Genomic DNA, 12813 nt, shown 5'->3' on the forward strand with positions numbered 1-12813 from the left:
GGGGCACCTTGACAAATTTCACAGCCAGATCGAAAGTGATTGTCTGCTCATTATTTTCGTGCTGACAGCACAAATGATCCCACATTTTCTAAGTGCCAAGCAAGTGGTGTTAGATGTTCGTGTGTGTCACCTGGAATTTGGCGGACACCTGCTGCGAGAGGGATTGAATGGTCTTTAGTTGTAGCAACAGGTGTACACGGCGTTAGAGGCAGCTCCGATTTTAACATGTATTGCATATGATTCTGGCTTTGTGCGCGATTCAGCCACATTCGTACTATGTGTGAAGGGGCCCTTACAGATGTTAGCATGCACGCCCCGAGAAGTACATCAAGCAAGTCAGTCAGGACAGAGGTCATCTGAAAAGCTCACACATGCACACACGGCATTATAATGCTTGGATTTGGATAGAATCTGAATGTTATCTATTTGAAATTTGAAAGCTTTCGTAAAAACAAGTCTTTATTTACCTAATTTATTATGGATTAGTAAAGTATGGAAGCTGATTTTTAACTGTTATATGTGTTTATATTCTGGGTTTACATTTGAATATAGCATGTAAATAATACAATGGAGACGTCACAGAAAACAGAGAAAAACTTATCTTGAAAACATGAAAGTAGAAAAAAATGAAGAAGTAGAGGACAAGTTTGGTTTGGACCATGATGATGATGATGATGATAATGATGATAATGAAGTCAAGCAGCATACGGTGGTGCTGCACTTTGAAGCAACCACCCACAGAGACAGCCAGTCCATCCCCAATTCTCGAAAGTAACCACCTGCTGCAGTCAGGTGATGCGTCATGGACGCCCCCTGGCCGACTCCAGCCACTGGGGTCCTCAACAGATCCTGCACAGAGAAACATGCCACATAACCAAAATGTTGAAGCTGACACTCCCTCACAATACAAGTGATCCTCCTTATCTTAGTCTCCCTACGTAGTTGCTGCTCATTCGACACAAAGTCAATGCAGCCGTATTGAACCTCCTGTAGATTTAGTTGACTCAAACTAAAATACTTCAGATGACTGAATTATGACTCAAACTGAGTCACATTTTAGTCACGATTATGACTAAATATGCTGTCAGAATGAACTCTTAATCTGGTGTAACTTGCATCTGTTTTTTCCTCTTCAAAAGGCATTTTTTAGGATGTGCAATTTATAGTCCGGAAAATACGGGAATGATATAAATACGTTTAATTGCACTTTATCTTTCCATAATTTTCCCTCACAAGAACACAGAAACACTGGAGAAAGAAGAAAATACTCATAAAATACCGCTCTCACTGCGGTATTGTATCACTTCCTGTTCCGGAGCACAGCGGTGTTTTGCTGTATCTGTTAGCTGTTTAATCTGCGCAGTTAGATTGATCTAGTTACCTAGATAATGATTTGTTGTTTCACGTGCCTTAACTAAAGCACTCCCTCTGCTGAATCACCTCTAAAGTATTTACACATTATTCACTTTGTGTGTTTTTAGGAATCCGCTAGCTTAGCGCAGCTACTAGCTCTTAGCCGGTTTAGCATGGCAGCTTCTCCTGTCTCTCCTGCACTTTTCTGCTCTGGGTGTGAAATGTTTAGTTATTCCTCGGCCTCCTTTAGCAGTAATGGTACTTTTAATAAGTGTAGCTTATTCATAGCTTTGGAGGCCAGGCTGGGCAAATTGGAGACTCGGCTCCGCACCGTGGAAAATTCTACAGCTAGCCAGGCCCCTGTAGCCGGTGCAGACTAAGGTAGCTTAGCCGCCATTAGTTTCCCTCTGGCAGATCCCGAGCAGCCGGGAAAGCAGGCCGACTGGGTGACTGTGAGGAGGAAGCGTAGTTCTAAACAGAAGCCCCGTGTACACCGCCAACCCGTTCACATTTCTAACCGTTTTTCCCCACTCGACGACACACCCACCGAGGATCAAACTCTGGTTATTGACGACTCTGTTTTGAGAAATGTGAAGTTAGCGACACCAGCAACCATAGTCAATTGTCTTCCGGGGGCCAGAGCAGGCGACATTGAAGGAAATTTGAAACTGCTAGCTAAGGCTAAGCGTAAATTTGGTAAGATTGTAATTCACGTCGGCAGTAATGACACCCGGTTACGCCAATCGGAGGTCACTAAAATTAACATTGAATCGGTGTGTAACTTTGCAAAAACAATGTTGGACTCTGTAGTTTCTCTGGGCCCCTCCCCAATCGGACCGGGAGTGACATGTTTAGCCGCATGTTCTCCTTGAATTGCTGGCTGTCTGAGTGGTGTCCAAAAAATAAGGTGGGCTTCATAGATAATTGGCAAAGCTTCTGGGGAAAACCTGGTCTTGTTAGGAGAGACAGCATCCATCCCACTTTGGATGGAGCAGCTCTCATTTCTAGAAATCTGGCCAATTTTCTTAAATCCTCCAAACCGTGACTATCCAGGGTTGGGACCAGGAAGCAGAGTTGTAGTCTTACACACCTCTCTGCAGCTTCTCTCCCCCTGCCATCCCCTCATTACCCCATCCCCGTAGAGATGGTGCCTGCTCACAGACCACCAATAACCAGCAAAAATCTATTTAAGCATAAAATTTCAAAAAGAAAAATAATATAGCACCTTCAACTGCACCACAGACTAAAACAGTTAAATGTGGTCTATTAAACATTAGGTCTCTCTCTTCTAAGTCCCTGTTAGTAAATGAATTAATAATTGATCAACATATTGATTTATTCTGCCTTACAGAAACCTGGTTACAGCAGGATGAATATGTTAGTTTAAATGAGTCAACACCCCCGAGTCACACTAACTGCCAGAATGCTCGTAGCACGGGCCGAGGCGGAGGATTAGCAGCAATCTTCCATTCCAGCTTATTAATTAATCAAAAACCCAGACAGAGCTTTAATTCATTTGAAAGCTTGACTCTTAGTCTTGTCCATCCAAATTGGACGTCCCAAAAACCAGTTTTATTTGTTATTATCTATCGTCCACCTGGTCGTTGCTGTGAGTTTCTCTGTGAATTTTCAGACCTTTTGTCTGACTTAGTGCTTAGCTCAGATAAGATAATTATAGTGGGCGATTTTAACATCCACACAGATGCTGAGAATGACAGCCTCAACACTGCATTTAATCTATTATTAGACTCAATTGGCTTTGCTCAAAATGTAAATGAGTCCACCCACCACTTTAATCATATCTTAGATCTTGTTCTGACTCCGTGGTATAACTCACAAACTCGCAGCTTAAAGCAGATAACCCGTAAGTTGGAGAGGAAATGGCGTCTCACTAATTTAGAAGATCTTCACTTAGCCTGGAAAAAGAGTCTGTTGCTCTATAAAAAAGCCCTCCATAAAGCTAGGACATCTTACTACTCATCACTAATTGAAGAAAATAAGAACAACCCCAGGTTTCTTTTCAGCACTGTAGCCAGGCTGACAAAGAGTCAGAGCTCTATTGAGCCGAGTATTCCTTTAACTTTAACTATTAATGACTTCATGACTTTCTTTGCTAATAAAATTTTAACTATTAGAGAAAAAATTACTCATAACCATCCGAAAGACGTATCGTTATCTTTGGCTGCTTTTAGTGATGCCGGTATTTGGTTAGACTCTTTCTCTCCGATTGTTCTGTCTGAGTTATTTTCATTAGTTACTTCATCCAAACCATCAACATGTCTATTAGACCCCATTCCTACCAGGCTGCTCAAGGAAGCCCTACCATTATTTAATGCTTCGATCTTAAATATGATCAATCTATCTTTATTAGTTGGCTATGTACCACAGGCTTTTAAGGTGGCAGTAATTAAACCATTACTTAAAAAGCCATCACTTGACCCAGCTATCTTAGCTAATTATAGGCCAATCTCCAACCTTCCTTTTCTCTCAAAAATTCTTGAAAGGGTAGTTGTAAAACAGCTAACTGATCATCTGCAGAGGAATGGTCTATTTGAAGAGTTTCAGTCAGGTTTTAGAATTCATCATAGTACAGAAACAGCATTAGTGAAGGTTACAAATGATCTTCTTATGGCCTCAGACAATGGACTCATCTCTGTGCTTGTTCTGTTAGACCTCAGTGCTGCTTTTGATACTGTTGACCATACAATTTTATTACAGAGATTAGAGCATGCCATAGGTATTAAAGGCACTGCGCTGCGGTGGTTTGAATCATATTTATCTAATAGATTACAATTTGTTCATGTAATGGGGAATCTTCTTCACAGACTAAGGTTAATTATGGAGGTCCACAAGGTTCTGTGCTAGGACCAATTTTATTCACTTATACATGCTTCCCTTAGGCAGTATTATTAGATGGCATTGCTTAAATTTTCATTGTTACGCAGATGATACCCAGCTTTATCTATCCATGAAGCCAGAGGACAACACACCAATTAGCTAAACTGCAGGATTGTCTTACAGACATAAAGACATGGATGACCTCTAATTTCCTGCTTTTAAACTCAGATAAAACTGAAGTTATTGTACTTGGCCCCACAAATCTTAGAAACATGGTGTCTAACCAGATCCTTACTCTGGATGGCATTACCCTGACCTCTAGTAATCTGTGAGAAATCTTGGAGTCATTTTTGATTAGGATATGTCATTCAATGCGCATATTAAACAAATATGTAGGACTGCTTTTTTGCATTTACGCAATATCTCTAAAATTAGAAAGGTCTTGTCTCAGAGTGATGCTGAAAACTAATTCATGCATTTATTTCCTCTAGGCTGGACTATTGTAATTCATTATTATCAGGTTGTCCTAAAAGTTCCCTGAAAAGCCTTCAGTTAATTCAAATGCTGCAGCTAGAGTACTAACGGGGACTAGAAGGAGAGAGCATATCTCACCCATATTGGCCTGTCTTCATTGGCTTCCTGTTAATTCTAGAATAGAATTTAAAATTCTCTTCTTACTTATAAGGTTTTGAATAATCAGGTCCCATCTTATCTTAGGGACCTCATAGTACCATATCACCCCAATAGAGCACTTCGCTCTCAGACTGCAGGCTTACTTGTAGTTCCTAGGGTTTGTAAGAGTAGAATGGGAGGCAGAGCCTTCAGCTTTCAGGCTCCTCTCCTGTGGAACCAGCTCCCATTCAGATCAGGGAGACAGACACCCTCTCTACTTTTAAGATTAGGCTTACAACTTTCCTTTTGCTAAAGCTCATAGTTAGGGCTGGATCAGGTGACCCTGAACCATCCCTTAGTTATGCTACTATAGACTTAGACTGCTGGGGGGTTCCCATGATGCACTGAGTGTTTCTTTCTCTTTTTGCTCTGTATGCACCACTCTGCATTTAATCATTACTGATTGATCTCTGCTCCCCTCCACAGCATGTCTTTTTCCTGGTTCTCTCCCTCAGCCCCAACCAGTCCCAGCAGAAGACTGCCCCTCCCTGAGCCTGGTTCTGCTGGAGGTTTCTTCCTGTTAAAAGGGAGTTTTTCCTTCCCACTGTCGCCAAGTGCTTGCTCACAGGGGGTCGTTTTGACCGTTGGGGTTTTTACGTAATTATTGTATGGCCTTGCCTTACAATATAAAGTGCCTTGGGGCAACTGTTTGTTGTGATTCGGTGCTATATAAATAAAATTGATTGATTGATTGATTGATAAAAATGAATTTGTACTTCTTTTGTGCTCCAGTTGTTGTACAGTGACTTCGCATTTGTGTTTGCCACAGTAGACGGCACAAAGAGAGGAAATTGGGGTCGGATACTCGCTGACCCTTAAATATTTTCCTAATACTGATCTGAGGTGAGCTTCAGGAAAACCTTTATTAAAAAATCTGCTGTTGAACTTTCCAGTTGTTCCTGTCCACACTCAGCATTCCTGTCAGCTTCTCACTTGGCTTCTTTAAACATTGATGGATTTCTAGAAGATAGGTTGTGAGACAAAATACAGCACATTTGCACAAGGCCACAGAGCACTGGAGAAAAACTAGAGATTACACGTATACGAACATGCCTGTGAGGGAAACACGATGCAATGTACTCCACTGTGTAAACAATTTCAACACAGAAGTAACGATACAAGCATAAAGCGTGGCGTTAAAACCATGAGTACGTACACCCATAATAAGCACAGCTCTTGGGCATTTTGGCTTTATTTCCCATCTTTTTGTCACCAAAACAGGAGGATTATGGGGCTACTCCACAGAGCGGCGACCCTTCCCCTTTCATTCCAATTAGCAAATTGGGGCACGTTTTTAAGTGTCGTAGTAACTTCTTCATCTATCTTCGTCAGTCTTGAACAAACTTGGTATACATCGTAGTTACGGCCATCATCGGCACCAGATCTTATATCGTGGAATTGTTGATAGTATTTCGCAACTTCCAGGTATTTGTAATCTTAAGCGCTTCAATCATGTTCAAAACTTCAAATGTAGCATTTGTAGTGACGATGGCTTGAAATTTGTTTGATTGGGGTAAAAATTGAAGCTGAAGCAGCTCTGATGAATGTTTGTTGCGGTTTTTGTTTAGAGGTGAACAGCTCAATCATATCTGGAGGAGGTAAGCCTGCAGCTAAGGGGGATTCAACCATTTTATTTAGGCAATAACCTGGTTGTGTCTGATGATTTGTGGATGTTCATGCTGGTTATACGGTCGCAAATTGAGCTTTACCTGTGACGCATTAGCGGAGCCTGTAAAACAGATTTTTGCAACCGTATAACGGCATGAACATCCGCAAATCACCAGACACTAGGGGGTTCTTCCCATTTATAATCCAATTCCACCGTTTGCACAGTTTATTTTTCTCTAGTTAATTAGGCTTACCGTGAGGCAGCGTCACTCCAACAGTGGTTAGGGCAAAGGTGCCCAAGTTCGGTCCTCAGATCTACCTTCCTGACACTCGTAGTTGTCTCCCTGCTCCAACACACCTGAATCCAATGAAAAGCTCATTAAAAGCCTGCTAACGAGTCTTTCATTGGATTCAGGTGTGTTGGAACAGGGAGACAACTAAGAGTGTCAGGAAGGTAGCTCTCGAGGACCGAACCTGGGCACTCCTGGGTTAGGGAGTAACCCATCAAATGTGAAACTCCATCAAATCCATCAAATGTGAAACGGTAATTCTGTATTAGAATCCTCATTGATACTTTTGCATGGTAAATTTACCCATTTCGGTGGCTGGCAGCAGTACACGACTTTCTCTTGCTCTCAGCTAACACTGCTAACAGTTAGCAGTGCACGAGGCCGGTGTTCTGTCGGTCTGTCTTGTCGCATAAATTGACAGTTCTGTGTCCCAACAATACTGCACATGCATGTGCAGTTGCGCAGAGGACAGGAATGATATTTAACAGGAATGACATCTCGTCAGAACACCTGTCACGGCGCGGAGTAATACATCCAATTGTGAAACGGTCAAATATTCTGCCACCGTTAACCCGATATTATACGGCCTGAAATCTCGATTAACCAATTAGATTTGCGGAAAAAAATGTAACTGGATTAGAATCTTTTTTTTTTACATTTTTGGATTGTGGACATTCATAGTAGCATGGTGCCCTGTAGAAGAGCCCTGTTATAATTGTGTTCATTGTGGAAATGTGACGATGGCAACTGCCCACTCTAGCCCTCTATCTCGGGCTCTGTGCACCACTGAGTCATGGAGTGAGTTGGCCCTCAGCCATCTGCCTCGTCTGTTTGCACGGCCTGAAGTTCTGGATCTTGTCATCTTGCCTTTCGGACTGTTCTTGGACTACACATTCTGTTTGATGTTTTTGTTTTCTGACCTGTGTTCAATTTGTGATCGCCATCACAGTTGGTGCTCTTTTTAAGAATGATTCTTCTGTTGCCAAGTTGAATCCAAGTTTGTTGTCAAGTTGTTGTCTGCCTTCAAGAAACATCATGGAACCTTTGAAAGCAATGTACTTTGTGTCCTCATCTTGTACCGTGATAGTCATAGACAGAACTGAAGCACGAGGTTGGATTCTGGCTGTCACATATCAGCTCAACTCAAGACAGCTTTTACTGGGGATGGAAATAGTTTTGCGTTTCCTGACGGCCTACAAAGCTTCATATTTGACATATTCAGTATACATCTTAACTCAACTTTCCCCTCAGATCCAATACTGGTGGACTGGTACCAGATGTGAGCTTTGCCTCCTCTGCAATGTTACAATTTGTTTTTTTCTTTTAACTTTAAAAGAAAAGACGCATCACGTCTTAAAATTTTAAGTTGACTGGACTGAAAAGGTAAGTGGAGGCAACCTTTATAGCCATTCAGCTATTACACTACATATCATGTCTTTTGTGACATTTTTTCTCTTTGAATTGGAACCAATTATCCATGAAAGGTTGATGGTTTACTTCCCACTTGTATGCCCAAATTTCAATAAAAAAGTATTTTATTAGAACTGGCAGCATTTTTATCAAAAGTAAATTTAACTCAGTATTTTTTTCCAGTGTGCATAAATAGCAGTCCAGTTACGACTTCCTTATTTTATTGCAGAGAGAGCAGATAAAATAAATGGTGTCATTTTATTACCTAGAAGAAATGATGCATTGCTAAAGGTGAAAAGTAGACACACACTTTGGTGATGAATGTGAAATATTTTGCAGCTTTTAACATGTGGTGTAGCTGTTGCACATGTGTGGTAATTGCTTGCATGCATGAACAGGCGCTTCAGTGTAAAAGTTCTGGTGTGTTCTCTGGCTGCACGTGGATTGTAGAGGTTGTGGGCGTGTGCACTAGTCTCTTCATCTTTCAGGGCAGAAAGCATCATGTTTCAGTGTGTAGCCTGTGCACAGATCACGAGAGGTTGCAACAGTAAGGCTCCGTTGGGGGAAAAACTTAAAAATGAACTGTTTTCAGGTGACATTTGCAGCATGAAGTGATGAATATGAAAGGAACGTGCACAGAGCTCTGACCTTGTTAGACAAGCACCACATGGACATCCACACCTTGATGGATTTCTACTCGATGGTGGCGGGAGATTAATTTAGCACGTGCACTGGGATTAGGTGACATGGCGACGGTTTCTGTCCACGCTGCACTCATGCTTTTCAAAGTCCTGCTGTTCATTCTCCTGCAAAGTAAGTGCACAGCCTGCAGCACAACTTTCAGGAAAATGTGTGTGTTTTAAAGTGATTTATTGACATGTTTCTTATTCAGCACACAGCGTGTTGATGCCAGACCCCTCGATCACCTCCGAAGTGAACCCTGGAGGTCTGCAAGACTCTTTGAAGGAGCGCTACAGCGGGGCGTTTGTCTCCATGACCTCTGCGGATTTACTGCCAATTGTACCAAAGGATTCAAAGTCCAGACCAAAGCGCTGCACCTGTTATTCCTACAGGGATAAAGAGTGTGTTTACTACTGTCACCTGGACATCATCTGGATCAACACGCCAGAGTAAGGCATGCTTTAAAATAGCAAAGTGGCTGTATGAATGTAGCTGTAGAGATAATACAGAATTCTGTCCTATGTAGCCGTGGTATTTATCCCAGGGGTTTGGGTTTATCCCATAGCAATCTGTACATAGTGCATCTAATAACTTCAAGCTATGACCATTGAAGAATGTGACATGAAAATTCAGTAAGGTATATCTTATATATTATATTGCAATTCTAAGGTGGAACTATGCCAGTATACAAAGGTACATCTAAATATCTAAAAAGGAAGAGTAAAATAGGAGAGTAGAAAAGGGTAGAGTAGCCACTTAAGTGCCTTTATCTTGAGAACCAGGGATGGTTGCACTGTAAGCGGTAGGACATGGGACTTTTGAGCCTACAGCCCTGAGTTGGAACCCCACTTATGTTAAGCATTTTCTTTTTTCTACTTCAATCATCACAACTATAGACAATTCCAAATATTTTGGAACCAGAGAAAGTGTTTGAGTTACACAGCTTCATGATGAAGTGGTATAGAGGAGGATTTTCATTCATCAAAACTTCAAATCTAGGCTGCATCTCAGATGTACCTTCTGGCAAATTGTATCTGAACTTTCAGGTCTTCTTTTTAATAAAATCCTCCTCAGTACCACTTGTACAACTCGAGATACAAAATGCAAAGCTTGCACTGTGCACAATTTCTCCAATCACAGCCACAGAAGCCTGTAACTTGTTATGGGTTGTCTGGGTGTGTTGGTGGCTTTCCTCACTCTTCTCCTTCTTGCACAGTCACTCAGTTTTTAAGAACCGTCTACTCCACGCAGATTTACCACAGAGTGCCATGCTGTTTGTATTTCTTCATCACTGACATAAAGACATAAAGTGGCAATAAAAATGATTATTTACAGGTGTTATACCAAAGCGTTGCATTACTTATGCAATCCATCTTGGCTTTAGATTTTTAATTAATTTATATCACGTTGTAGAGATTTGCTTTCAGTTTGAATTTATTGAAGATAATTTTAGAAAATTAATTTTTTGTATTTGAAATAAACAAATAAAATAATAAACAAATTCAAATGTGTGAAATACCAAGTCTTCCTATACTTTTGGAGGGGACTGTAATACAACAAATATGTATCTACATTTTTCCACACGTTTGAAATGTCGCAAACGTGAGGAGCCCTCGACTGTATCCACTCCAAGGCGGCAATGTAGTTGCTACTTTACAATATTTCCGCGGGTTTGTGCAGCCCATTACTGCGCAGTGTGCAGGGTTGTTATTGTGGTGACTTCCTCACAAAACTCTAACAGGTTTGTGTTGCATCTGTTTTACATACTTTACATGCTGAGCAAACAGTCAGTGACCAGGACATCTGCTCCAGTAGTCATGAAAATCCACCTTATAGTGGGGTAAGTATGTGAAATGCTTGTGCATTTTATAGTAAAGGCATCAGTTTTGTTTTTATATTTTCGCAAGGGACATTGCTTGATATAAAATCAAAATAAAAATTGGGTATCATGCCAGTCTATTTTTATGTATTTTATTTTCATGTAAGAAAACACAGAAGACAGTAAATGAAGTTTATGTCGTCTTCTATGTTTTCTTGTAGGCTCAATCCATTCCAGCCACAATTAAACAAACAAGTAACTGCCCATAAGGACAAGAGACACAACAGTTGAGAACTTGCCACACATTTAAGCAGCTTTTATTGCCATCTAAAGGGCAATGTGAGCATTTCAGGGCTTCTGTCTATTTCCTACTTGAAACCCAAGATTCAGGAAAACAATAAAAAACAAACAAAAAAACAAAAGAGCATTTATAAATGTCAGAAATACATGATTTTCTGTCAGGCAGAAGGTTGCCCTCCTGGTATTAATATGTAAACATTTAGATTTTCATAGAGTTTTCTGGTTCTTGAGTTCTTGAGACAGACGCAGACCTGTCTTGTAATGTTTTTTTTTTTTTTTTTTTTAACTTTGATGTCTCCCATCGAGAGTTTTTGTAAATTAAGTTTGAAAAAAAAAAAGCTTCTGTTTACGTTTTGTTTCTGGAAACACGAGTCCAACGTGTGGTTTTTGAATGTACAATGTGTGTGAGAACATAAATCGTGCGCTCTGAACTTTTACACCGTGCGGTTCTGTGGTACAGTTTGAGCTGGAACCGAGTACAGTGACTGAAAATATCAGCCCAGTTTCAGGGCGAATACTGCCATGAACACTACTGGACAGTAGATGGCAGTAGAGACCTTGAAAACTTTCAAAACAAAATTCCAGATAATCTGTGTCTACTACTTTTAACTCATTGAGTGCCTCAATGAGTTAAATGAAGTTAGTTAAATGAGTTAGATGAAGCCTCACAGGACATGTTGTAACATGCCCTGACATGTCCAGCTTGTCCACAATTTCTCGGATAGTCACACGACTGAAAAGCCACCGAAAGCCGTCTGAATCTTCCGAATGGTTGACGAGCTGGGCATGTTACAACATGTCCTGTGAGACTTCAACAAAATCTTCTTTCACAGTGGAATGTGCCGAAGGGTGCTGATGTCCACCTCTTCCGCAATTTCTCGGATAATCACATGACGGTCCCACATCACCACAGCGCTCACTTTGGAAATGATCCGGTCATTTCAGCGTGTTGATGCCGATCGGACCGCGGCGCGCCCTCACCGTTGTGCGGACGTCTTTAAACCGGTTGTACCACTCCTTAATTTGTGTGATGCCCAGAGGATTGTCACCGAAACCCATCTGAATAATCCGAATGGTTTCCACCTGGCTATTGCCCAGTTTGTGGCAAAATTTGATGCAGTCGTGCTGCTCCAGTCGTTTCGCCATTTTCCTTGAAATGAAAATCTGAGCGCTCTGCACATGTCCTCACACAAAGGCTGCTTACAAGCAAATGACGCAACCGACAGGCGTGAAAAAAATCACGCATGCGCACGAAGGTTCAAGGTTGGCTCATGCAAGCACACGTGATTCAAATCCATCAGGTTTTTGAAAAAAATAAAAAGGTCGGATACTTTTCTAACAGACCTCGTATAAACCCAGAGAGTTTTAGGCACTAGAGTTTAATGCTGTTGTCCGTGGAGCCTGATCAGATGTCTCAAATGCATTTCTCATGTCATGAACGTACTGAGATTATCCTATCCAACCTATAATGCACCTGGACACAGCATGTCCACACTAAAACCTTAAAAATTAGCGCATTACTTTAAAACTAAAACATATATCTGATATATTCACTTTATGAAACTTCAGATGTGATGTTAAATTGAATAACTTGTCCAAAATTAGTTTGGTTAAAATTTGAACCATAAGTTAAAAATGTATGCCACTGTTATGTGTCGACGCGGGTTGAGAAGCGGACCTGTGTCAGACGGAACCCAGCGCTAAAAATAACCAGAAAGCGGTTCCAATAACAAAAACAATTTCTTTATTTCACCCGCTGGTGCATAATAAAGTGTAAAAACTGAAATAGCGTCCTTCTGGTGGAGTGAAGGCTGGCACGCTCTCCAGCGCCCAAAAGGATCG

At 41.1% G+C, this 12813-nt stretch overlaps 1 protein-coding gene across 1 annotated transcript; it reads left to right on the forward strand.

The window, feature by feature from the left end:
- Positions 1–8860: 8860 nt before the first annotated feature.
- LOC117511538 (endothelin-1-like) lies at positions 8861–9305 on the forward strand. The gene is made up of 2 exons (XM_034171544.1): positions 8861–8984; positions 9064–9305. Exons 1-2 carry the CDS (start codon positions 8918–8920, stop codon positions 9303–9305), a joined length of 309 nt encoding a protein of 102 aa, XP_034027435.1. The 5' UTR covers positions 8861–8917.
- Positions 9306–12813: the final 3508 nt, after the last annotated feature.

Source organism: Thalassophryne amazonica, chromosome 6 (genome assembly GCF_902500255.1).
Source record: "Thalassophryne amazonica chromosome 6, fThaAma1.1, whole genome shotgun sequence".
NCBI classification, from domain to species: Eukaryota; Metazoa; Chordata; class Actinopteri; order Batrachoidiformes; family Batrachoididae; genus Thalassophryne; species Thalassophryne amazonica.

Bases quoted from the DNA above. Each gene is read 5' to 3' on its own strand.
- LOC117511538 (XM_034171544.1), top strand. From the start codon at position 8,918: ATGGCGACGGTTTCTGTCCACGCTGCACTCATGCTTTTCAAAGTCCTG. The intron at 8,985-9,063 runs GTAAGTGCACAG...TTTCTTATTCAG, and splicing joins GCTGTTCATTCTCCTGCAAA to CACACAGCGTGTTGATGCCA.